Raw genomic sequence first — 25,337 nt, 5'->3', positions numbered from 1 at the left:
CCATCTAGCGGAAGTGGGCCAACTCGGTATGTTTAGAGGAAATCAACAATGTGGGATTTGTTTTTCGGTGAAATGAAAGACCCCACCACTTGTTTTGAGGTCTTTATTTGGCAAGCTAAATGGCACGCACACAATTCCAAATTACACAACAATGTCTCTTAATTGGATATGTATAACCTATCTATAAACTGAAATCAATTGTAGTTGCATCTCGTCCATGTACAGGTTACCCGATCATGTTTCACTATTCCCCCCAACCTATGATTGAACAATTGGCATTGCGTCAGAAGTGATCATCATGGAACGATTTAAAGAATTCGAAAATGCGTTCTAAAAATCACGTTACTCCATATATCCACAATAGCAAGTGAGGTCAACATAATTGATTTATATTTCTTTATATTTTATAAAGTCAACGTATCATTAGCCTTGTCAATATAATTTAGAAACAGTGGAGACATTGGTGTAATACCAATCATCAGCGAGATAAGTTTAATAATTCACAAACTAAGATACTACACGGCCTAGGCCGAAACTGGTAAGTGGTGCTATCTGGAAAATTATGTGTTGTAGCCTGGTAGGCCTATCGGAAATGAATAATTGATTAGCGCATGTGTGTACTAGTACCGTTAGAAAACAATATTGCAGTTTTGAAACTAGTAACTGCAGAACACTGTGGTATTTTGGACGCAGTAATTGCAGAATAACTGCAGTTACACCGCAAAATTACTGCAGTAAAAAAACGTATTATCTTGGATGCAATATGTGCAGCATGCTGTAGTTATACTGCACTCTGACTGCAATCTTTTTTTGTAAGGGTAATTCTTGACCAAGTAAAATCCAGAACGAGGTCTGTCCTTTGAATCTGACTGCATAACCATTTGATGCATTTTCCAATAATGTCACACAGGCCAAAATAATGCCCCCCAAAAATCCGAAAAAGACTGACAACCTTCATGAGCAACACCAGCGACTCCTTGTGGATAATGACAGTTACCTGGTTGCCATCCGAAAACAGAAGGAACACCTTGCCAGTCTGGACACCAAGGTACAGTATGGCCTATTAGAATGACTGTTGCTAAATACTAGTAAAATGGCACCGGAGGGGAAGGCTGCCATCTTACAGGCTCTTAATAACCAACCATGCTATTTTTTTTTCTTTTTTCGCATTGTTCGTAACTTGTTTTGTACATAATGTTGCTGCTGTCTCTTATGACCCGAAAAGAGCTTCTGGACATCAGAACTGCGATTGCTCACCTCAAACTGGACGAAGAGTTCTTCTTCAATGAGTCGGATGGGAGGAATATAATACAGACACCTGACCAGGCCCATATCCCCATTATTCGCTGGAGAAGGTAACACAGATTTCGCGGAAAGAGATCAAGGTGCCTTGTGAGGATCATGCGACGAGTGGCTAATCTGCACTTGCCTTCCGTCCTGCTAGCTAACGTTCAATTGCTGGAAAATAAATGGGACGAACAGAAAGCACGTTCATCGGGTCATTAAAAACTGTAATATCTTGTGTTTCACCTCGTCTTGGCTGAACGACGACGTTAAGAACATAGAGCTGGCGGGTTATACACTCTATTGGCAGGACAGAACAGCAGTCTTTGGTAAGACACGGGCGGAGGCCTATGCATTTATGTAAACAGCAGCTGGTGCACGATATCTAAGGAAGTCTCGAGGATTTCTCGCCTGAGATAGCCAACAGCTTATCCTGAGATACTCTATCTACCTAGAGAGTTTTCATCTGCATTTTTCATAGCTTTTCGACATACCACCACAGACAAATGCTGGCACTAAAAGCGCACTTAATGAGCTGTATACGGCCATAAGCAAACAGGAAAACTCTCATCCAGAGGCAGCGCTCCTAGTGGCCGGGGACTTTAATGCAGGGAAACTCAAATCTGTTTTACCTAATTTCTATGAGCATGTTAAATGTTCAACCAGAAGGGATTTTTTTTTAGACCACCTTTACTCCAGACACAGAGACGCATGCAAAGCTCTCCCTCGCCTTCCATTTGGCAAATCTGACCATAATTCTATCCTCCTGACTCATGCTTACAAGCAAAAATTAAAGCAGGAAGCACCAGTGACTTGGTCTATAAAAAAGTGGTCAGATGAAGCAGATGCTAAGCTACAGGACTGTTTTGCCAACACAGACTGGAATATGATCCGATGGCATTGAGTACACCACATCAGTCACTGGCTTTATCAGTAAGTACATTGAGGACGTAGTCCCCACAGTGACTATACGTACATACCCCAACCAGAAGCTATGGATTACAGGCAACATTCGCACTGAGCTAAAGGGTAGAGCCGCCGTTTTCAAGGAGCTGGACTTTAACCTGGAAGCTTATAAGAAATCCTGCTACGCCCTCTGATGAACCATCAAACAGGCAACGCTTCAATACAAGACTAAGATCGAATCATACTACACCGGCTCCGATGCTCGTAGGATGTGGCAGGGCCTGCAAACTATTACAGACTACCAAGGGAAGCACAGCCAAGAGCTGCCTAGTAACACGAGCCTTCCAGACAAGCTAAATATCTTATATATATAATAAATAATAATATATGCCATTTACCAGACGCTTTTATCCAAAGCGACTTACAGTCATGTGTGCATCATTTCGTATGGGTGGTATGAACCCACTACGCTGGCGTTACAAGCGCCATGCTCTACCAACTGAGCTACAGAAGGACCACTTCTATGCTCGCTTCGAAGCAAGTAACACTGAAACATGCATGAGAACATCAGCTGTTCCGGACGACTGTGTGATCACACTCTCCGCAGCCGATGTGAGTAAGACCTTTAAACAGGTCAACATTCACAAGGCCGCAGGACCAGACGGATTACCAGGACATGTGCTCCGAGCATGCGCTGACCAACTGGCAAGTGTCTTCAGTGACATTGTCAACCTCTCTCTGTCCGAGTCTGTAATACCAACATGTTTCAAGCAGACCACCATAGTCCCTGTGCCCAAGAACAATAAGGTAACCTGCCTAAATGACTACCAACTCATGTCACTCACGTCTGTAGCCTTGAAATGCTTTGAAAGGCTGGTCATGGCTCACATCAACACCATTATCCCAGAAACCATAGACCCACTCTAACTTGCATACCGCACCAACAGAGCCACAGATGATGTAATCTCTATTGCACTACACACTGCCCTTTCACACCTGGACAAAAATAACACCTATGTGAGAATCCTATTCATTGACTACAGCTCAACGTTCAACACCATAGTGCCCTCAAAGCTCACCACTATGCTAAGGACCCTGGAACTAAACACCTCCCTCTGCAACTGAATTTTTTTTTTCACCTTTATTTAACCAGGTAGGCTAGTTGAGAATAAGTTCTCATTTGCAACTGCGACCTGGCCAAGATAAAGCATAGCAGTGTGAACAGACAACACAGAGTTACACATGGAGTAAACAATTAACAAGTCAATAACACAGTAGAAAAAAGGGGGAGTCTATATACAATGTGTGCAAAAGGCATGAGGTAGGCGAATAATTACAATTTTGCAGATTAACACTGGAGTGATAAATGATCAGATGGTCATATACAGGTAGAGATATTGGTGTGCAAAAGAGCAGAAAAGTAAATAAATAAAACAGTATGGGGATGAGGTAGGTGAAAATGGGTGAGCTATTTACCAATCGACTATGTACAGCTGCAGCGATCGGTTAGCTGCTCAGATAGCTGATGTTTGAAGTTGGTGAGGGAGATAAAAGTCTCCAACTTCAGCGATTTTTGTAATTCGTTCCAGTCACAGGCAGCAGAGTACTGGAACGAAAGGCGGCCAAATGAGGTGTTGGCTTTAGGGATGATCAATGAGATACACCTGCTGGAGCGCGTGCTACGGATGGGTGTTGCCATCGTGACCAGTGAACTGAGATAAGGCGGAGCTTTACCTAGCATGGACTTGTAGATGACCTGGAGCCAGTGGGTCTAGCGACGAATATGTAGCGAGGGCCAGCCGACTAGAGCATACAAGTCGCAGTGGTGTGTGGTATAAGGTGCTTTAGTGACAAAGCGGATGGCACTGTGATAGACTGCATCCAGTTTGCTGAGTAGAGTGTTGGAAGCCATTTTGTAGATGACATCGCCAAAGTCGAGGATCGGTAGGATAGTCAGTTGTACTAGGGTAAGCTTGGCGGCGTGAGTGAAGGAGGCTTTGTTGCGGAATAGAAAGCCGACTCTTGATTTGATTTTCGATTGGAGATGTTTGATGTGAGTCTGGAAGGAGAATTTGCAGTCTAGCCAGACACCTAGGTACTTATAGATGTCCACATATTCAAGGCCGGAACCATCCAGGGTGGTGATGCTAGTCGGGCATGTGGGTGCAGGCAGCGATCGGTTGAAAAGCATGCATTTGGTTTTACTAGCGTTTAAGAGCAGTTGGAGGCCACGGAAGGAGTGTTGTATGGCATTGAAGCTCGTTTGGAGGTTAGATAGCACAGTGTCCAATGACGGGCCGAAAGTATATAGAATGGTGTCGTCTGCGTAGAGGTGGATCAGGGAATCGCCCGCAGCAAGAGCAACATCATTGATATATACAGAGAAAAGAGTCGGCCCGAGAATTGAACCCTGTGGCACCCCCATAGAGACTGCCAGAGGACCGGACAGCATGCCCTCCGATTTGACACACTGAACTCTGTCTGCAAAGTAATTGGTGAACCAGGCAAGGCAGTCATCTGAAAAACCGAGGCTACTGAGTCTGCCGATAAGAATATGGTGATTGACAGAGTCGAAGGCCTTGGCAAGGTCGATGAAGACGGCTGCACAGTACTGTCTTTTATCGATGGCGGTTATGATATCGTCTAGTACCTTGAGTGTGGCTGAGGTACACCCGTGACCGGCTCGGAAACCAGATTGCACAGCGGAGAAGGTACGGTGGGATTCGAGATGGTCAGTGACCTGTTTGTTGACTTGGCTTTCGAAGACCTTAGATAGGCAGGGCAGGATGGATATAGGTCTGTAACAGTTTGGGTCCAGGGTGTCTCCCCCTTTGAAGAGGGGGATGACTGCGGCAGCTTTCCAATCCTTGGAGATCTCGGACGATATGAAAGAGAGGTTGAACAGGCTGGTAATAGGGGTTGCGACAATGGCGGCAGATAGTTTCAGAAATAGAGGGTCCAGATCGTCAAGCCCAGCTTATTTGTACGGGTCCAGGTTTTGGAGCTCTTTCAGAACATCTGCTATCTGGATTTGGGTAAAGGAGAACCTGGAGAGGCTTGGGCGAGGAGTTGTGGGGGGCGGAGCTGTTGGCCGAGGTTGGAGTAGCCAGGCGGAAGGCATGGCCAGCCGTTGAGAAATGCTTATTGAAGTTTTCGATAATCATGGATTTATCGGTGGTGACCGTGTTACCTAGCCTCAGTGCAGTGGGAAGCTGGGAGGAGGTGCTCTTGTTCTCCATGGACTTCACAGTGTCCCAGAACTTTTTGGAGTTGGAGCTACAGGATGCAAACTTCTGCCTGACGAAGCTGGCCTTAGCTTTCCTGACTGACTGCGTGTATTGGTTCCTGACTTCCCTGAACAGTTGCATATCACGGGGACTATTCGATGCTATTGCAGTCCGCCACAGGATGTTTTTGTGCTGGTCGAGGGCAGTCAGGTCTGGAGTGAACCAAGGGCTATATCTGTTCTTAGTTCTGCATTTTTTGAACGGAGCATGCTTATCTAAAATGGTGAGGAAGTTACTTTTAAAGAATGACCAGGCATCCTCAACTGACGGGATGAGGTCAATGTCCTTCCAGGATACCCGGGCCAGGTCGATTAGGAAGGCCTGCTCACAGAAGTGTTTTAGGGAGCGTTTGACAGTGATGAGGGGTGGTCGTTTGACTGCGGCTCCGTAGCGGATACAGGCAATGAGGCAGTGATCGCAGAGATCCTGGTTGAAGACAGCGGAGGTGTATTTGGACTTCCTGACGGGCCATACCCAGGTGGTGAGGGTAGGCAACAACACATCCGCCATGCTGACCCTTAACACGGGGACCCCTCAGGGGTGCGTGCTCAGTCCCCTCCTGTACTCCCTGTTCACTCATGACTGCACGGCCAGGCACGGCTCCAACACCATCACTAAGTTTGCTGATGACACAACAGTGGTAGGCCTGATCATCGACAACGATGAGGCAGCCTATAGGGAGGAGGTCAGAGACCTGACCGTGTGGTGCAAGGACAACAATGTGATCAAGACAAAGAGATGATTGTGGACTACAGGAAAAGGAGGACCGAGCACGCCCCCATTCTCATCGATGGGGCTGTAGTGGAACAGGTTGAGAGCTTCAAGTTCTTTGGCGTTCACATCACCAACAAACTAACATGGTCCAAGCACACCAAGACAGCTGTGAAGAGGGCACAACAAAAACCTATTCCCCCTCAGGAGACTGAAAAGTCACCGGGGCCAAGCTTCCTGCCATCCAGGACCTCTATACCAGGTGGTGTCAGAGGAAACCCTAAAAAATGTCAGACTCCAGCCACCCTAATCATAGACTGTTCTCTCTGCTACCGCACGGCAAGCGGTACCGGAACGCCAAGTCTTGGACCAAGAGACTCCTAAATAGCTTCTACCCCCAAGCCATAAGATTCCTTAACAGCTAATCAAATGGCCACCCAGACTATTACGGTCTGTAAGGTCTACTACACCTGTTGTATTCGGCGCATGTGACAAATCAAATTTGATTTGATATTTATTTATATAGCTCTTTGCATTATACAGAAAATCTCAAAGATCTTTAAAAACATAAGTACATGTAGGCCTAATTCTTGGACTGGACAATGCATGGAATGAATAGAGTTCAACTCAATTAAACTTTATTGATCCTCTCTTCCCCATGGAGATGAAGGAGATGCAGAGCAAACTGTTGCAAAGGAAGAAGGAGATGGGTGGTAGGATCCGCAGCCTGAAGAGACCTCTTCATCAGAGGAAGCACATCCGCATCATGGAGGTCCGTGTCAACCAGGTACTGCAGTCATCACCACACAACACTACATTTACAGTCACACTGTTGACTGTTTGGTTTGTTTGGCAGTCATCATCACAGAATACAACATCTATTCAACAATCTTACATTTATCACACAAATCAATCACACATCACAAAACCGTGGCGGTATACATTCAACACTCACAAAATCACACAAACCTACATCCATTCCACACTTGTTGAGTGTTTGCTATGAATCAGTTATGACCAACATAAAATGATTCTATATATGTAAGATGTACCCAGTATTGCCACGCAATCTGATTGGCCTAGAGCGAGGCGTACATAGCCATGCTAAGACGATGTTTTCCACCATAATTTGCTAATTAATTAATTAAAAATCCTACAATGTGATTTTCTGGATTTTTTTTCTCTAATTTTGTCTGTCATAGTTTAAGTGTACCTATGATGAAAACTACAGGCCTCTCTCATCTTTTTAAGTGGGAGAAATTGCACAATTGGTGGCTGACTAAATACTTTTTTTGCCCCACTGTATTAAATTCCTCATTGATTTGGTTCAAACTGGTTTGCAATGTGTTTTGTGATTTGAGCATCATCTCTTGTGTTCTTATCCTGTGGTTTTGCAGGCCACTAAAAGCTTTGACAAGTTGCTATGCAGCAACCAGGCATTGCGTGATGAGATTGACCACCTGCGGCGCCAGAGGTGCTCCTTCACCCTTATGTACCAACGTCTGAGCAGAGAGCTACTGTCCCAGCACAATGTCATGGAAGACCTCGTGGAGAAGTCTGTCCTTGCCTACGACCAGCGGTCAGAGCCACAAACACTATGTCTGTGTGTGTGTTTGTATGTGGTGTGGAGAAGTCTGTTTTTCTTGCGCTCTCCCAGCTTAGAAATGTGGGCTGTGTTTGTGTTCTAGGTCCGAGGCCCTGGCCCGCATGCTAGCTGTGAGGGAGCGTAGCAAGAAGGACACGTCTCTCTGCCACACTGAGATGACTGAGCTGAAGAGAGTCATCGACCACGAGATCAAACTCCGCAGCTTCATGGTCCAAAAGTCCAAGGAGAGTGTCCCCATAGGCGAGGAAGAAGAGGCCAAAAAGAGAAGTATGTTTTAGAATCACGCTTAACATTATACATCCTACAGTTGTTCATCGAATGGTTTCTTGTTTAGCCTAGAAGCTAGAGGCCTTTCTCGAGCTTCATCAACCATCTTGCTTCATGGCAGTGTTTTGTCATTGGTGCAGGGGCCGAGCAGGCTCAGCGGGAGCGAATGGGAGGAGAGAGTCTGGAGACCTACCAGGCGGTGCACCGGCTGCTCGTGGAGGTGAGCGGCAACAGCGACCTACGTCAGCTCGGCAGGACGTTTGTGGAGAACGAGGAGAAGAGCTTTGCTTACTTCAACTACATCAACGAGCTGAACAACAATGGCACCATGCTGAAGGACCGCATCAACAAGCTCAGGGTCAGGGTCCACACACATACACGGCATGCACGCACGCACGCATGCACACACACAAACACAGGATGGGAGTTCATGTGCTGTAAGCTTGTAAAATTAGACAACTTATAAACCATGACAAGGTTATATGACCGTGTTCTGCTACTATCTCCCCCACAGACTGAGATCCTGCACTTTGAGCTGGAGAACAAGCAGTATGATCAACAGTGGCAGGGCCAGCTCAAGGAACTGGAGGTAAGGTTTTCGTTTTTAGGAAGTTTTAGTTGAACTTTGCACAACTTTTCACTGCTCTAATGTGTCTGCTGGTGCTTCCTTGTGCATTTCTCTGTCTGACCATGCCAATCAGTTTCTCTCCCCTATATCAATCTGTGTTCCCCTTCATCTTTTGACTTTGATGTTTTGCCTCTGGTCCCTCTCAGAGAGAGCTGGAGCAGCGTCGTTGCCGGGCCAATAATTTGGAGAGCCAGTACACTGTGGTTCTGAAGTTTTTGGACCAGCATAAGACGGCCATCGCCCACCTGTTTAACAAGATGAAGTGTAACCCTGCTTCTATCATTGGCAAGCTGGGCTGCAGCGCTCAGGTCACTGATGACAACGTCACCCAGTTTATCGGTAGGTGGACATTGTTGGACAACCCCTCTCTCTCGCAGCCTGTTGGCAATGCTAACGCTCTCAAAAGAACAAAGATTTTAACGGATTCCAAACAAAAATTCACACACAAGATATTACCAATTTACTATGCCGTTTGTAAATAAATAACTGGTCATTTCTGTACCATCAAATAAAGTGTATCCAAATTGGCACATACTCACCACTAGACACTGACTCATCCCGTCTCATTCCGTCCTGTCCTCTGCATCACCACAGGTATCCTGGAGGAGGAGATGCACCAGCTGTTGATGTTCCTGTCCCAGTGCAGCTACAAGGAGGCCGAGGAGATGGAGCTGCCCCCTCAGAACCTCCTACTGGTCAGCTGCAGCCTGCTGCCCGCCGTGACCTCCTCTGCTACAGAGGCACCCTCCTTCGACGACAGCACCACTGAAGCACTACTGGGCCTGGGTCAGTACTGGTACAGTAGAGCCTGCACCCCAAATCACACCATATTCCCTATATTGTACTATGTTGTGCTGTTGCCATGTTGTGTTGCTGCCATTCTGTGTTGTTGTCTTAGGTCTCTTTATGTAGTGTTGTGTTTTCTCCTACATTTCTATTTTTAATCCCAGCCCCTGTACCCCAGGATACCTTTTACCTCTTGTTAGGCCGTTATTGTAAATAATAATTCGTACTCAATTGATTTGCCTAGTTAAATAAATAAACAATACAGCATAGTGCATTACTTTGACCAGGGCCGATGCATTACTTTGACCAGGGCCGATGTAGTGAATAGGTTTCCCTTTGGGAAACAGCTTTTAATAAACTTAAGGCAGTATAACAACCTGTTGACAGTGACATAATAATATAATATGTATATATGTAATATCGGGTAACATTTTCCTTAAAGTCAACACTGATCGCAAGTGACTTTTAGTACTTCAAGTGGAGTGTGTCAGTGTTGTGCTCCATTAACTTTGTGTGTGGTGTGCCATACAGGCAGCGAGCAGCCTCTGGACTTCCAGACCCTGCGTGAGCGGGTGCTGCCCCGGGTGATGCATACTGAACAGGGTAAGGTGCCCAAGGCCCCATCTGCCCCCCTAAGAGGAAAGAAGAAGGTGGTCTTCAACCCCAAGTCTGCCTGAGCAGGAGCCTCTGACGCTCACAAGACATGGTGCTCACATACTGCGTTGTTTTAATGTCAAAGAAACCATTACAGCATTTAGCTTTAGTCCCTGGTCTCAGTAATCTGTTCATTGTTCAACGTGTCCTTTGCCCCCCACCCCCACCACTGCTTTTGAACAGGTTTGTTCTCATTGTTGGAGGAAATAACACAGCTCATCTAGGCCCTTATCCCTGGTCTCCCACCCCAGGAAAGATACTTAGTTTTGGGCAATGAAATAACAAATGGTGGGTGGCTCAGGGCTTTGCACCTCTGTGTCAAGGTCTCTCAGCATGGCCAGGCACCACATCAGTGGAGTAACAACAGGCTTTACAGGGATCACTGGCTGACAGCTTAGTGTCTGACCTGCCTTTGGGATGCATCATGCGGTGTAACGTTACCCCGTAACCTCATGACATGCACTAAAATGAACACTGGGGCTTTGTCTTTCCAAACCAAACCCCATGTTTTGATGGAGAGTGTTAGGCCCCTCTGTACCTTGAAGACCAGTGTGATGCCAGAAGACGGCCATCTCTGCTACATCACTGGCTCTCATTGCTCCTCTCTAAATACAGAAGGCTACATGCTCTTAGTCTTAGGGGATCCATAATGTTCTCAGCTGCTGGGCAGGACTGCTACCAAAACAAAACAAAAACCCTGAATCAGTTTACAAACCAATAGAAAAGCTATCCCTCACTGAACAGATCATTTGAACCTCACAAACTCTCCTCTTGGGCTGTTTGTGCGTAAGCAGCATTCTCCTAATACTATTTTCAACCCATACTGATGTCATTAACCCCTGATGTAAACACCTGCTAGTGATGAAACCTTACAGATTAAAAGGTATTGATTTTGTGTATTACTTATTTACAACACAGTGTGGTGCAACAGTTATGTGATCAACTTGGGCAAAATAATTGAGGGAAGCACACACCCATTGATGCATAGACTTGATTTGTTGAGTTGATACAGAATATCACTTAAGATGACATTCGTTCCAATATGTCATCAGTCATTCAAGTAAATAAAGGACATTGAATATATATTATGCTCTCTAAGGGGATGCTTCAAATTAAACATTTATTGTCATTAGGTCCAAGAAGTAACAAACTGAGGATCTCTCAACAAAAGTTATTCATTGAAAAGTGATCAGATTGTAAAAAAGCTATTGAATATGGATTCAACTATTTGTCTGACAGACCATTTACACACATCTGGCTCGGTAGTTTGCTTAACCACTGTTGATGATGAGAAAACACAAGCAGATGCATCACAGGTGGCCAGTTTAAAAGTGTCTTGAGCCTTTTGTAGAAGGTGAGTTTCCCTCCAGTGAGTTTCCCTCTGGTTCTTTCCCTCCACTTCCACTGTGGGGCTGCAGGTGGTGGGGGCTCTAGCTATGGCCTCTTGGTATAGGTGACCTGAGAGGGGAAGTGTGACTGACAGACAAAGGAGCCAGTGAATTATTCCGGGGTGGTCTACATCACCTGATCTGAGGATGTAAGTGGGCGGGGCAAGCACAAAGGACTGTGGGTGGAGCCTGGAGATGATAGATGACAGCTGACGGGTGTTTTGATGATAGAAATAGAAGCTCTAGAGTCTCCAGTCAAGAGCTTCTATTTCTGTCAAAGGCTGCAAACATTTGCTTCATCTAAGAAAACCATCTAGATGAATTAGTGACTCAATCACTGACACATCATACACGTCACAACAGATTCTAAGCAACACACAACATATTCATATATGAACTGTGTTGTTACCCATTATGAGTTTAATGATTGTACAGGGCTTGTGTGTGTGTGTGTGTGTGTGTGTGTGTGTGTGTGTGTGTGTGTGTGTGTGTGTGTGTGTGTGTGTGTGTGTGTGTGTGTGTGTGTGTGTGTGTGTGTGTGTGTGTGTGTGTGTGTGTGTGTGTGTGGCTTAGTGTTTTTAGGGTATGTTGGTTGGGCTCGAACCTCTTCAGGAGAAAATCTGTCCGCTTGTAGACAAGATTAATTTGCAAATAAATTCATAAAAAATCCTACAATGTGACTTTCTGGATTTTTTTTTCTAATTTTGTCTGTCATAGTTGAAGTGTACCTATGATGAAAATTACAGGCCTCTCATCTTTTTAAGTGGGATAACTTGCACAATTGGTGGCTGACTAAATACTTTTTTTTGCCCCACTGTATGTACTTTGGTTTTGGAGTTTTGTTTTACGTTATTAAACTACTCCATTATACCAAGTTTGATTCTCCTGCGCCTGACTTCCCTGCCACCTACACACACGTCATGACAGAAAGACTGTCCTGTTTGACATAATTGAGTGTGAGAGATCAAACAGTGGAACAGCACAGCACGGGGCAGGCGCTTACCATGGCTGGAGCTGGAGGAGAGAGGAGATGGGTGTGTGATGAGCAGAACAATGGGACTCCCAAAGTGCCACTGAACAATGGAGAGGGATGTGTTTTGTCTTATGTAGCCTACATGTACTCCATTCTACTGGCCGATATAAATAAACCATGCCTTGTTTAGGAAGTGACAGGTAACACACACACTCAGAGAATACTCCCTTGTGCCCCCTTCCCCAAGGTTCATTCCCAACTCTGAGTGGAATAACCGTGGTTTAGAATAGCAGGACCCTTGCATGCTGAAGGTTAACGGAACCCAATACTTAATCTCCCTTTCCTACCCCTAGAAAGCATGGCCTACCCCCCTAGCTCTCCTACTTTACTTTAAAAGTGCTGCTGACTGCCCAAGTGTGAGTGATGATGCCTCAATCCCCATATTGGGAGGGTAGACAAAACTCGAGGAACTAAAAACCAGCTGTTGAGTCGTCGTGGTTTTAACAGTGGCATAGCCCCAATTACCCAGCCAGCTACACACTTTTCACACTATTGTGCAGACCTGAACCGTACTGGATCTTCTTCACAATGTCCTTTCCAATATAGTTCCAGCAACAATGGTGGATGTGTAACCAGGCCAGCGCAGTACAGCTCAGCTCTGTGAAAAAGGTTTTCAGCAGCTACTAAGCTATCTTCCTCTAGTAGGGTACTACCGCTACCTCTAGTCGCCTGGATGAGTTGGATGTGTGCCTATGCCCTGCCATTGATGTTTGTGTTTGTCTAAGGCCAATAAAACAATCATTTAAAAGATGAAAGGGAGTGTGGGCTTATGATAGCTTATTAAGCCATTATGTATTGCCCTGCTGCTGTCAGAGGAGTTTGTCTGGCAGGCTGGGTTAATGATGGAGCAAGCCCAGTCACTTCTCTTCCATGCTTCTCTACATATCACCCACTTACAGTGCACTCCATTTACTCAAGCTGTCACCTTTAACTGAGAGGAGACCAGGAAAGGAAGCTGTTCAAAATAATTTACACCCAGAGTTCCACGTTCCAAACTCAGCAGTAGAACTGTCATGTTTTGTCATTTATTATCTTGTCTTGTCCCTGTGCTTCCCATTCTATTCGTTTCCCTCTGCTGGTCTTATTAGGTTCTTTCCCTCTTTCTATCCCTCTCTCTCCCCCTCCCTCTCTCACTCTCTCGCTCTCTCTTCTCTCTATCGTTCCGTTCCTGCTCCCAGCTGTTCCTATTCCCCTAATCAATCATTTAGTCTTCCCACACCTGTTCCCGATCCTTTCCCCTGATTAGAGTCCCTATTTCTTCCTTTGTGTTCCGTTCCTGTCCTGTCGGTTCCTTGTCTAGAATTCACCGTGCTGTGTTTGTGTATCGCCCTGTCGTGTCGTGTTTTCCTCAGATGCTGCGTGGTGAGCAGGTGTCTGAGTCTGTCTGGTTCAAGTGCCTTCCCGAGGCAACCTGCTGTTCACCTGCTGTTCAAGATCGAGTCTCCAGTTTGTCCTCGTCATTTCGAGTGAAAGTTGTGTTTTTTGTTTGTATTTACTTTACTGGATTAAAGACTCTGTTTTCGCCAAGTCGCTTTTGGGTCCTCTTTCACCTGCATGACAAGAACATTAGCTAGGTTCCACATACTCAACTAGGACCCTGGTGACACAGAGAACAGCACCTTAAAATGTGCTAATTATATTTAGAGTTCACAAGTTACCCAATACCAGTCTTGTCATGTCATTCTGGCAAGGGAAACTTCTAAAGTGTCAATCAGTGAATAGGAGGGTACGGACAGGGAGATGAACTCCCAACAGTGTCTGGGGAGGGGCAGATCTATATTAAGGTCCTGAGTCTGACATGCTAAATGCCTTCTTCACCTCGTCATTGCCATCCTTATCACGTTCAGCCAGGTGTTTAACAACTAGTCAGTGCCTCAATGTCATATGTCACATCACCTCTGTCTCTTCACAGCATGGGAAGGAATCTCTAGTAACTTCTATGAGGTTGAAAAGTCACATCTTTATTACAGCTGTCTGCATCTAAACGTTAAAGATACATGTATGAAGAGTTTGTCTGCCACTCACTCACCTAGAACAATTGTTCCTGGGCAGGCAGCTGTCTTGCTCCTCACAGTTATTCCCAGTTAAATGACAGAAATAGCTGCTGCTGCTCTGCACGCCAGTGGTTGTAGAATGGGATGGCATTGTCACAGTGGGGCTGGGGCTGTTAGTGAATTATCAGGCTAGTGGGGGCATCAGACTACTATAAATACCCAAAGAGCATTGTTATCCCAACACTCTGGACATGGATAAGTCACACACACACACACACACACACACACACACACACACACACACACACACACACACACACACACACACACACACACACACACACACACACACACACACACACACACACACACACACACACACACACACACACACACACACACACACACACACAAAAAATTATTTCTCTGTCTCTCACACCTAATTCTACATCAGACACACAGGATAAGTGCCACAGTGTGGTGTAGCGGTCTAACCTCCCGACCACATATGTCCCCTCGGTGACAGAGGTTTGAGCCCTCGCTCAGCCGACCGCCTGTGCCCTTAACCACTTTCTGTACCCCTCTCTATATATCCGTCTCCCCATCTGCAGGTACTTACATCTGTCCCATCAAAAACAAGAAAAGTTTACATACACCTTAGCCAAATACATTTAAACTCAGTTTTTCACAACTCCTGACATTTAATCCTAGTAAAAATTCCCTGTTTTAGGTCAGTTAGGATCACCACTTTATTTTAATAATGTCAATTATCAGAATAATAGTAGAGAATTATTTATTTCAGCTTTTATTTATTTCATCACATTCCCAGTGGGTCAGAAGTTTACATGCTACCGAATACTAATTGAGTGTATTGCCTTTCAATTGCTACAAACTTGGGTCAAACGTTTTGGGTAGCCTTCCACAAGCTTCCCACAATACGTTGGCTGAATTTTGGCCCATTCCTCCTGACAGAGCTGGTGTAACTTGAGTTTTAGTTTATTTTATTTTTACAGGGACAGTGCACATTAATCAACGTTTCAGTAAAAGTGCAGGTTTTAGCCAACCGGCTAATTTTCAACCACAGTCTCTGGGCAGGATATTAAAAACATCTACAATATAGACAATCATTGAGCAGTGAGCACACGCAGGGCAACATAGGACAAGCAAGACATAGCATACAGACAGAGCAACATAGGACAAGCAAGACGTAGCATACAGACAGAGCAACATAGAACAAAAAGCAGCAAGACAACTGAGTCGGGTTTGTAAGCCTCCTTGCTCGCACACGCCTTTTCAGTTCTGCCCACACATTTTCTATGGGATTGAGGTCAGGGCTTTGTGATGACCACTCCAATACCTCGACTTTGTTGTCCTTAAGCCATTTTGCCACAACTTTGGAAGTATGCTTGGGGTCCTTGTCCATTTGGAAGACCCATTTGTGACCAAGCTTTAACTTCCTGACTGATGTTTTGAGATGTTGCTTCAATATATCCACAGAATTTTCCTTCCTCATGGAGCCATCTATTTTGTGAAGTGCACCAGTCCCTCCTGCAGCAAAGCACCTGCACAACTTGATGCTGCCACCCCCGTGCTTCACGGTTGGGATGGTATTCTTCGGCTTGCAAGCCTCCCCCTTTTTCCTCCAAACATAACGATGGTCATTATGGCCAAACAGTTCTATTTTTGTTTCATTAGACCAGAGGACATTTCTCCAAAAAGTACAATCTTTGTCCCCATGTGCTGTTGCAAACCGGATTCTTCCTTGCTGAGTGGCCTTTCAGGTAATGTCAATATATAGGACTCATTTTACTGTGGATATAAATACTTTGTACCCGTTTCCTCCAGCATCTTCACAAGGTCATTTGCTGTTGTTCTGGGATTGATTTGCACTTTTCGCACCAAAGTACCTTCATCTCTAGGAGACAGAATGTGTCTCCTTCCTGAGCGATATGACGGCTGTGTGGTCACATGGTGTTTATACTTGCATACTATTGCTTGTACAGAAGAACGTGACACCTTCAGGCATTTGGAAATTGCTTCCAAGAATGAACCAGACTTGTGGAGGTCTGCAACTTTTCTTCCTGAGGTCTTGGCAGATTTTCCCATGATTTCAAGCAAAGAGGCACTGAGTTTGAAGGTAGACCTTGAAATACATCCACAGGTACACCTTAACACATTACACATTAACTCAAATTATGTCAATTAGCCTATCAGAAGCTTCTAAAGCCATTACATAATTTCCTGGAATTTTTCGAGCTGTTTAAAGGCACAGTCAACTTAGTGTATGTAAACTTCTGACCCACTGGAATTGTGATATAGTGAATTATAAGTTAAATAATCTGTCTGTAAACAATTGTTGTAAAAATGACTTGTGTCATGCACAAAGTAGATGTCCTAACTGACTTGCCAAAACTATAGTTTCTTAACAAGAAAGTGGTGAAGTGGTTGAAAAACAAGTTTTATTGACTCCGACCTAAGTGTATGTAAACTTCCGATTTCAAATGTAAATTGATCGGAACTCCGATCTCCTCATCTACAAAACGGTAAAAGAAGCATCAAAACAACAGGATACGACAGTAAATAAAGACATTGGTTATGTTTAATATTGTGTGACAAAATCTACAGGGAAAGCTAGTAAATAATTTGTAAGACATCAACATCATCATATCGAGAACAGGGCGACATGTTTCTCGTCTAAACAAAATCCGTAAAATGTCCGCAAAATGCACCGATCTCACATTGGTATTCTGCCGCTCGCAAAGTTTCCAAAAAGTGGAAAAGTACAGGGATGGACTTAGGTAGCAGATGTTAAATTGATAGGCACATATGAAATGAAGTCAATTTACAACCTTGTACACTCCCGCCCAGATGCTGAGTAAAAGATGCATATAGAGGATGTGAGCAAAATGTTTATTTCACATGTAGGCTAACCTGTTCTACAAGAATTTGCTACGTGACCTTTCACTGCTACACTGAATTTTGGTCGTCATGGATGAATATAAATCATTTGTTTGTGTGTGTGGGGGGGGGCTGATGTTAAGCAAATATAAAGAATAAGTACATCAAAAGTAAGTTGATATATTAAAGTATAAAGAGTAGGCTTATGTGACTGAAAATACCATATGTTCTTGCTGCGTGGTGTTCAGCAGTAGGAAAATGTCACCCATAAAATGTAAATTTAATGCAAATTAAAACATGTATAAATATATATTTTTTCTAGCGCTCACATGCTCCAGTGTTGAATCGCCGTCATTGTTCACTGAAATGAATATGATGCTGAAGAGCATAGGATATTTCTTTTTCATTTTCATTTAAGCACATCAATGCCTTTGACAAATCAGTAGAACTAAAAAAAATCTTCATCAATCAATCATAAACAACAGTTTGGGGGGTATATACAAGAGGAAGATTGCGGTAAAAAATGAATATTGAAGTAGTATGTTGTAAGCTTAATGATCTCTCAAGCCGCATGTTTGCTTTTGCGTGTAGAAGTGCATTACACAAGATGGGTCCAAGGCAAAATGCTCACTTGATAAAGGACGTTTTAAAACAATAATATTCATTTGACATTTAAGAAGACACATACATGTAACAATCACTTTTCGCTTTAACAAAAATAGATGTGGCTTTTCCAGCCTTGAGGTTCCCTTTCAGTATCTATAAAAGCATGGCTCTGTCTGAAATGGTACCCTACTCCCTATATAGAGTACTACTTTTGACCAGATCCCTGTTGGTCCTGGTCAAAGTAGTGCAGTGTATAGGGAGTAGGGTGCCATTTTGGAAGAAACCTAAGTTTGCCTATTTACAGTGTCAATTAGCGTTATGGTTATTTATAAAGGTCCTGTTGCAAGAGTCAGTTGGTCCTGGAGATCGTGGGTAGTGCGGTTTTAGTGTGTTTTAGTGTAGTCATCTAGCTCAGGGATGGACTAATCCTAGAAGGCTGCAGTGTGTGTGTCGACTTTATTCCAGATAAGCTCTAACAAACACCTAATTCCACTTGATCTAAATCGAAGACTTTGATTAGTTGATTATTTGAATGAGGCGTATTAGTGCTGAGCTGTAACAAAAGCCTGCACACAGTGTGTCCCTCTAAGACTGGAGATGCCCACCACTGATCTAGCTGATATGTACAGGGGAGAGAGAAAATCCAGGAGAACGTTTAGTTGTGTTTCTAAACTCTGAGATTTATCTGTACATTTCCATGATTTAATTGAGCAGATATTCCAAGCGTTTATCTCAGTGTTTGTGACAAATGTTGTTTAAGGTGTTTTGGTCCTTGCAGACGTCAAATGTTGGATATAAAAAATGATTTGTTACTGTATATCAACATTGCATTAACCATTATTTATTCTAGTAAAATCCCATAGTTCTGACATTCAACATTGACAGTGGGTCTTCAACGCTTTAGCTGCTTTTCCTATTGGACTCTCTGGGTGATGTAATACTCTGACCAACCTCCTATTCCCCAACCCGGGTAAGGGGATGTCACTCTTCTCTCTCCTCAAACAGATGATTGATCCCACACCTGTACAGAAAGATCAGAGACAGATCTGGTCAGGTGTTAGGGCACTAACACAGACGTTAGGCAGAGGAATTTACATTACTTGGTATCATTAAGGCTTGATCAAAGAAGATTCATCACTGAAATAGGAAAGTCTTATAGAAAAATACATTTTCAAGTAATTCAGCATATCCAAAGAATCTATCAAACTGATGCCATATTGAAAAAGACAGAGCTCTGGTCCAAAGTAGTGCCCTAAATAGGGAAAAGGGTTCACAAGTCACCCAATACCACTCATGTTATGTCCTGTAAATCAGGGAAATCATTGAATAGGGTATTGGGGCTATTTGGGAAGCATACATAGTCTACTCTCTAACCTTGTTGACTGTGGTGAGGGGTGTGCGTCCGGAGCTGGTGTGGAGTCTCTGGCGAACTCCATGCTGCTGCTCCTCGAACCCCCGTCCCGGCGACCTCTCCCTCCTCACATCCCGGTCCATCAACCTCCCTGGGGAGCGACCGAGGCGTAGATCCCCCCCCAAGGCTCTCCCTGGAGACCTGGCCAGACGCGGGTCCATCATCATCCTGCCACTGGGAGACTTTTCCCTCTCCACCGAGTGTGGCCGGCGGCCGGGTGACTTGTCGCGGCGGAACTCGGTGCGGGCCTCGCGGTAGCGGTGTGGCGTGCCCGGGTCACCGTGCAACGCAGGGCTGGCCGCCAGGCGCTTGGTGATGTGCTCGTTGTAGGAGGGCGGCCCACGCTTGTTGGGGCTGTGGATGAAAAGGAGGCATTGGAGAGACCCATTGTGGAGATGGAAAGGGCAGGGCAGGGCGCCACAGGACAAAGATCACAGGGTAAACACCATTGCATAGTGTACTGCTGCCCTGATGTGAGGGAGAGTATCTGGATGAAGTTACTGAACAGAACCATGAAACAGCAACTAATGCATTCAGCTTAAAGAAGTGATCTTGGTACAAAGTGGTGCATTAAATATCTATATTTATATTAAGCTGATGTCAATCATAACTATGGCTAGTGTAATACTCTCAATAGCTATGTAAAATGAAATCAAGACAGTGGCAAGCAATGGCTTTGGATGTCGAGAAAGCAATTCTCATTGAAATCACTGAAGATTATGCAAACAGCTAATGGGTTAGCCACTGTCACAGTAGGGGACAAAACATGAGCAAGTGTACAGGACAAAAATGAGATATGGTTGATTCTGTCACTGCACATTTGTATCCATCGATGGATTGGAGAGCCAAAGACATTTTGTCATATCGTCACCATGTTCGCTCCAGAAGTAAAATGTCCCATTTTATATTACACGGAGGATTATGGAGTCAATGATATGACAACTCCAGCTGGTCATTTTCCTAGCACTTTAACAAACATACATTTTTCTGTCCTAAATTGCACAGAAAGAGTACGATGTATGGATAATGGCTGAATGACGGTTGACAAATTACATTTTGGATGTCCTTCTGTCTTTTATTATAAATACATTAGAGTACAAACATATTTTTGGTGAAGATGAGAAGAATTGCAATGAACCCTATGCCACTCTTCAACCCTCTCTTCTGTTCTTTAAACATCATGAAACCCACAAGGTCAAACTGTATGGGAGGGTGGTTAAAAAAAGCTAACTCTAAGCAAACTGTCACTACAATATTACATGAATGCAGCTGTTTGATTGGTAGATACAGGGAGTCTCAGAAAATACAAGTAGTAACCACCCTTTATTTACCATGATGTATTTTACTTATTAAATAGACAATGTCTCTTGTAATGCCATGTTTAAGTAAAAGGCACACTTCCTCCTGCAAAGAATAAACACCAGCATTAATCCAGGTCTCAGATATGCATGGTGTATCAGATGGAAGAATACCATTACCAGAAAGCTCACAAGTTATGTATGTGTCACACCCTGACAATAGTTTGCTTTGTATGTTTCTATGTTTTGGTTGGTCAGGGTGTGATCTGAGTGGGCATTCTATGTTGGATGTCTTGTTTGTCTATATCTATGTCTGGCCTGATATGGTTCTCAATCAGAGGCAGGTGTTAGTCATTATCTCTGATTGGGAACCATATTTAGGTAGCCTGGGTTTCACTGTGTGTTTGTGGGTGATTGTTCCTGTCTTTGTGTTTGCACCAGATGGGACTGTTTTAGGTTTTCTCACTTTTGTTAGTTATCTCATGTGTAGTTTCTTTATAAATTAAAGAACATGAATAACCACCACGCTGCATTTTGGTCCGCCTCTACTTCACCTAAAGAAAACCGTTACAGTATACCAACCTATGTCACCCGCATGCAGACAGGTGCCACCTAGTATGCCAGACTATGCCACGTGTCTGGCAACTTATGCTATGGAGCAATTTCAGCGGCAACAAAAATTGTATTAGGATATTGAACTTAATATTTTTGCATTTGTAATGCACTAATAAAATAATTGAATTCATAACTGAATTTTCATTTCATGATTTGAAACTGAATTAAATTAATATTGCATGCAGTTTTCAAATTCAGTTCTTTAAATTCAGATTCAAAACCAGACAACATCCTGGCACTTTTCCAGCCAAGAAAGGTAGAGGAGAACAGCTGGAATCAAACAATCTCTGTGGTCAACAGAAGCTTCTGCCAGTTTCTGAAGCCAACGTGACATGTTGGACTTATTTTCTTCCTATGAATTTGGCTTTAGTGTTTGAACCGTTTTGGCTATACACTATTATAACCCCATTCCTGAAAGCTAAGACTCTCTGGAACATGGAAGTGTTCTGTTCCCCTCAATTTGGTTTTAACTCATGAAACACAAGTTCAATTTATGAATACAATTTGTGCATTACAAATAAGAAAGCCTCACATTCAAATTTAATATCCTAATACAAATTCAAAATAATGGAATTCAAATTCTGCTGGCACTGAAATCGCTCCATACTATGCCAACTGAATGCCAACCAGTGCCACCAGTGAGAGACTCCAGTCCACACCACCATCATGCACACAGTGATTACTGGTGGAAATGAATCAATAGCTAAATGAAACCTAGAGAGAGGAGAAATCATAATGAAGTCATACTGTAACCACAACCGGCCCAATTCTTCCTCAACTAACCAGTTGAACCACTAACTAACCCAGCCAACAGATGATTTAGCCCAGCCAACAGAAGGTTTAGCCCAGCCAACAGAAGGTTTAGCCCAGCCAACAGAAGATTTAGCCCACCCAACAGAAGATTTAGCCCAGCCAACAGACGGTTTAGTGACGAAGAATCCCATTGTTCCTCCAATTCCCAATTGTACCACCACCAAACAAGCAATGATGGACTGTATCTCTATGCATGCAAACCCAAGTGGTGTGTATGTGTGTGTTTCTGTGTGTGTTAGGAAGTGAGTGAGTGAGTGAGTGAGTGAGTGAGTGAGTGAGTGAGTGAGTGAGTGAGTGAGTGAGTGAGTGAGTGGTGCTTTTTGTGGTTGGTTTGGTTTGATCTTTTTTTTTAATCCCGGTTTTCTATTTCAATATTTTTTTAATGCACTATGCATTATGTGGGTTGAATGCTGTAACACAGAATAAAACAATGAATGAAAGCCCCATGATGGTAGTGACGGCTCATTACTCACTTATTAACCATCATTAATTCACATTACTTTAATAAAATATTTCAGGTGTGTATATTACATGTCATTTTATTTGATGACTTTATTTCATGTGATCATCTCATCTCTATAGAGCTGCTGTCGATGCTCTCTGACAAAATCACAATTTTAGTAGTTCTTCAAAGTAAATAAGGCATACTTTTATGACTGCTGAATACTGTCACGTTCTGACCATAGTTCTGTTATTTTATTCTTTGTTTTATTCTTTGTTTTAGTAGTCTGTTTGTTTTTCTTTGTTGGTTTTTGTGTTCAGCCTAGTATGGTTCTCAAACGGAGGCAGGTGTCGTTAGTTGTCTGTGATTGAGAATCTTACTTATGTAGCCTGAGTTTCACTTTTGGTTTGTGGGTGTTTGTTTCCTTGTGATTGTTTGGGCCACATGGTACTGTTTTGGTTTTTGTAAATTCACGTCATCGTTTATTGTTTTGATTCAGTGCTTTCTTTAATTAAAATCATAGTGAACACTTACCACGCTGCGCTTTGGTCCGATCCTTACTCCTCCTCAGACAAAGAGGAGGAAATCCGTTACAGAAAACCCACCACCAAAGGACCAAGCAGCGTGGTTACGGGCAGCAGCAGGAGAGGCAGCGATATTTGGAGAACTGGACTTGGGAGGAGATTCTGGACGGCAAAGGACCCTGCGCACAGCCAAAGGGAATATCGCCGCCCCAAAGCAGAGCTGGAGGCAGCGAAAGCAGAGAGGCGCCGGTATGAGGAGGCGGCATGGCAGCGCGGCTGGAAACCCGAGAGGCAGCCCCAAAAATGTATTGGTGGGGGGGGGGCCACATGGGGAGTGTGGTGAAGTCAGGTAGGAGACCTGCGCCAACTTCCTGTGCTTACCGGAGAGCGAGAGGGACCTGGGCAGGCACCTTGTTATGCGGTGGAGCGCACGGTGTCCCCGGTGCGTGTGCATAGCCAGGTGCGGTACATTCCAGCTCCTCGTATCGGCCGGGCTAGAGTGGGCATCGAGCCAGGTGCCATGAAGCCGGCTCTACGCATCTGGTCTCCAGTGCGTCTCCTCGGGCCGGCGTACATGGCACCAGCCTTACGCATGGTGTCCCCGGTTCGCCAGCACAGCCCAGTGCGGGCTATTCCACCTCGCCGCACTGACCTGGCTACGGGGAACATTCAACCAGGTAAGGTTGGGCAGGCGAGGTGGAAGAGCTCCAGTGCGCCTGCACGGTCCGGTCTATCCGGTGCCACCTCCACGCACCAGCTCTCCGGTGGCAGCCCCCTGCACCAGGCTTTCTCTCCGTCTTCTTCCTACAGGTGCTCCCGTCTGTCCTGAGCCGCCAGAGTCTCCCGTCTGTCCTGAGCCGCCAGAGTCTCCCGTCTGTCCTGAGCCGCCATAGTCTCCCGTCTGTCCTGAGCCGCCAGAGTCTCCCGTCTGTCCTTTTAAAAACATTTTTTTTACCTTTATTGAACTAGGCAAGTCAGTTAAGAACAAATTCTTATTTTCAATGACGACCTAGGAACAGTGGGTTAACTGCCTGTTCATGGGCAGAACGACAGATTTGTACCTTGTCACCTCGGGGATTTGAACTTGCAACCTTCCGGTTACTAATCCAACGCTCTAACCACTAGGCTACCCTGCCGTCCTGAGCCTCCAGAGTCTCCCGTCTGTCCCGAGCCACCAGAGTCTCCCGTCTGTCCTGATCCGGCAGAGTCTCCCGGTCTGTCCTGAGCTGCCAGAGCCGCCAGTCTGTCCTGAGCCGCCAGAGCCGCCATCCAGCCAGGAGCTGCCAGCCAGGAGCCGCCAGCCAGCCAGGAGCCGCCAGAGCCGTCAGCCAGGCAGGAGCCGCCAGGGCCATCAGTCAGCCAGGAGCCGCCAGGGCCGTCAGTCAGCCAGGCGTTGCTAGAATCGCCCTTCACTCCGGCGCTGCCAGTGTCTCCCGCTGCCGGAGTCTCCCACTGCTGGAGTCTCCCGCCTGTCTGGCGCTGCCGGAATCTCGCATCCATTCGGGACCCGTGGCAAGGGTCCCCAGTCCAAGGTCGGTGGCGAGGTTCGCCGCTCATAAGAGGCCACGGGAGCGGTTGAGGAGGCGGACAAAAAATATGGTGAAGTGAGCTCCACGTCCCGCACAGCGGACAGACACCCACCCAGACCCTCCCCTATAGGTTCAGGTTTTGCGGCCGGAGTCTGCACCTTTGGGGGGGGTACTGTCACGTTCTGACCATAGTTCTGTTATTTTATTCTTTGTTTTAGTATGGTCAGGGCGTGAGTTGGGGTGGGCAGTCTGTTTGTTATTCTATGTTGGTTTTTGTGTTCGGCCTAGTATGGCAGGTGTCGTTAGTTGTCTCTGATTGAGAATCATACTTATGTAGCCTGGGTTTCACTTTTGGTTTGTGGGTGTTTGTTTCCGTGTGATTGTTTGGGCCACATGGTACTGTTTCGGTTTTGTAAATTCACGTCATTGTTTATTGTTTTGATTCAGTGTTCAGTGCTTTCTTTAATTAAAATCATAGTGAACACTTACCACTGTCACGCCTTGGTCATTGTATTTTGTGTTTTTGTTATATGTTTGGGTAGGCCAGGGTGTGACATGGGTTTATATGTTGTTTTTCGTATTGGGGTTTGTAGTATTTGGGATCGCGGCTGATTAGGGGTGTTGTATAGGCTTGGCTGCCTGAGGCGATTCTCAATC

General features: G+C 44.8%; 2 protein-coding genes across 5 annotated transcripts in view; one reads left to right on the top strand and one right to left on the bottom strand.

The window, feature by feature from the left end:
- Positions 1-22: 22 nt before the first annotated feature.
- Positions 23-11,212, top strand: LOC124030162 (coiled-coil domain-containing protein 63-like). The gene is made up of 10 exons (XM_046341622.1): positions 23-538; positions 911-1,048; positions 6,853-6,975; positions 7,586-7,767; positions 7,877-8,061; positions 8,202-8,419; positions 8,576-8,650; positions 8,836-9,028; positions 9,284-9,475; positions 10,007-11,212. Exons 2-10 carry the CDS (start codon positions 920-922, stop codon positions 10,150-10,152), a joined length of 1,443 nt encoding a protein of 480 aa, XP_046197578.1. The 5' UTR covers positions 23-538; positions 911-919; the 3' UTR covers positions 10,153-11,212.
- A 5,810-nt stretch (positions 11,213-17,022) lies between these two features.
- LOC124019314 (citron Rho-interacting kinase-like) overlaps positions 17,023-25,337 on the bottom strand; it is a 53,618-nt gene continuing 45,303 nt past the window's right edge. For all 4 annotated transcript variants that reach the window (XM_046334651.1, XM_046334654.1, XM_046334652.1 and 1 more), the window contains 2 exons: positions 19,423-19,813; positions 17,023-19,069 (listed from right to left, as the gene is read on the bottom strand). In XM_046334651.1, coding sequence (XP_046190607.1) covers positions 19,046-19,069; positions 19,423-19,813 — 415 coding nt within the window. In that variant the 3' untranslated portion in view covers positions 17,023-19,045. The remainder of the gene's footprint in view (positions 19,070-19,422; positions 19,814-25,337) is intronic.

Source organism: Oncorhynchus gorbuscha, linkage group LG03, assembly GCF_021184085.1.
Source record: "Oncorhynchus gorbuscha isolate QuinsamMale2020 ecotype Even-year linkage group LG03, OgorEven_v1.0, whole genome shotgun sequence".
In the NCBI taxonomy this organism is placed as follows: Eukaryota; Metazoa; Chordata; class Actinopteri; order Salmoniformes; family Salmonidae; genus Oncorhynchus; species Oncorhynchus gorbuscha.
The sequence above is the reverse complement of the archived record's forward strand: the minus strand, read 5'-3'. Positions and strand labels throughout refer to the sequence as shown.

Excerpts from the sequence above, each read along its gene's own strand:
- LOC124030162 (XM_046341622.1), top strand. The coding sequence starts at position 920 with ATGCCCCCCAAAAATCCGAAAAAGACTGACAACCTTCATGAGCAACAC. Across the intron at positions 8,420-8,575 it reads ACCGCATCAACAAGCTCAGG|ACTGAGATCCTGCACTTTGA; the intron begins GTCAGGGTCCAC and ends TCTCCCCCACAG. Across the intron at positions 9,029-9,283 it reads CAACGTCACCCAGTTTATCG|GTATCCTGGAGGAGGAGATG; the intron begins GTAGGTGGACAT and ends GCATCACCACAG.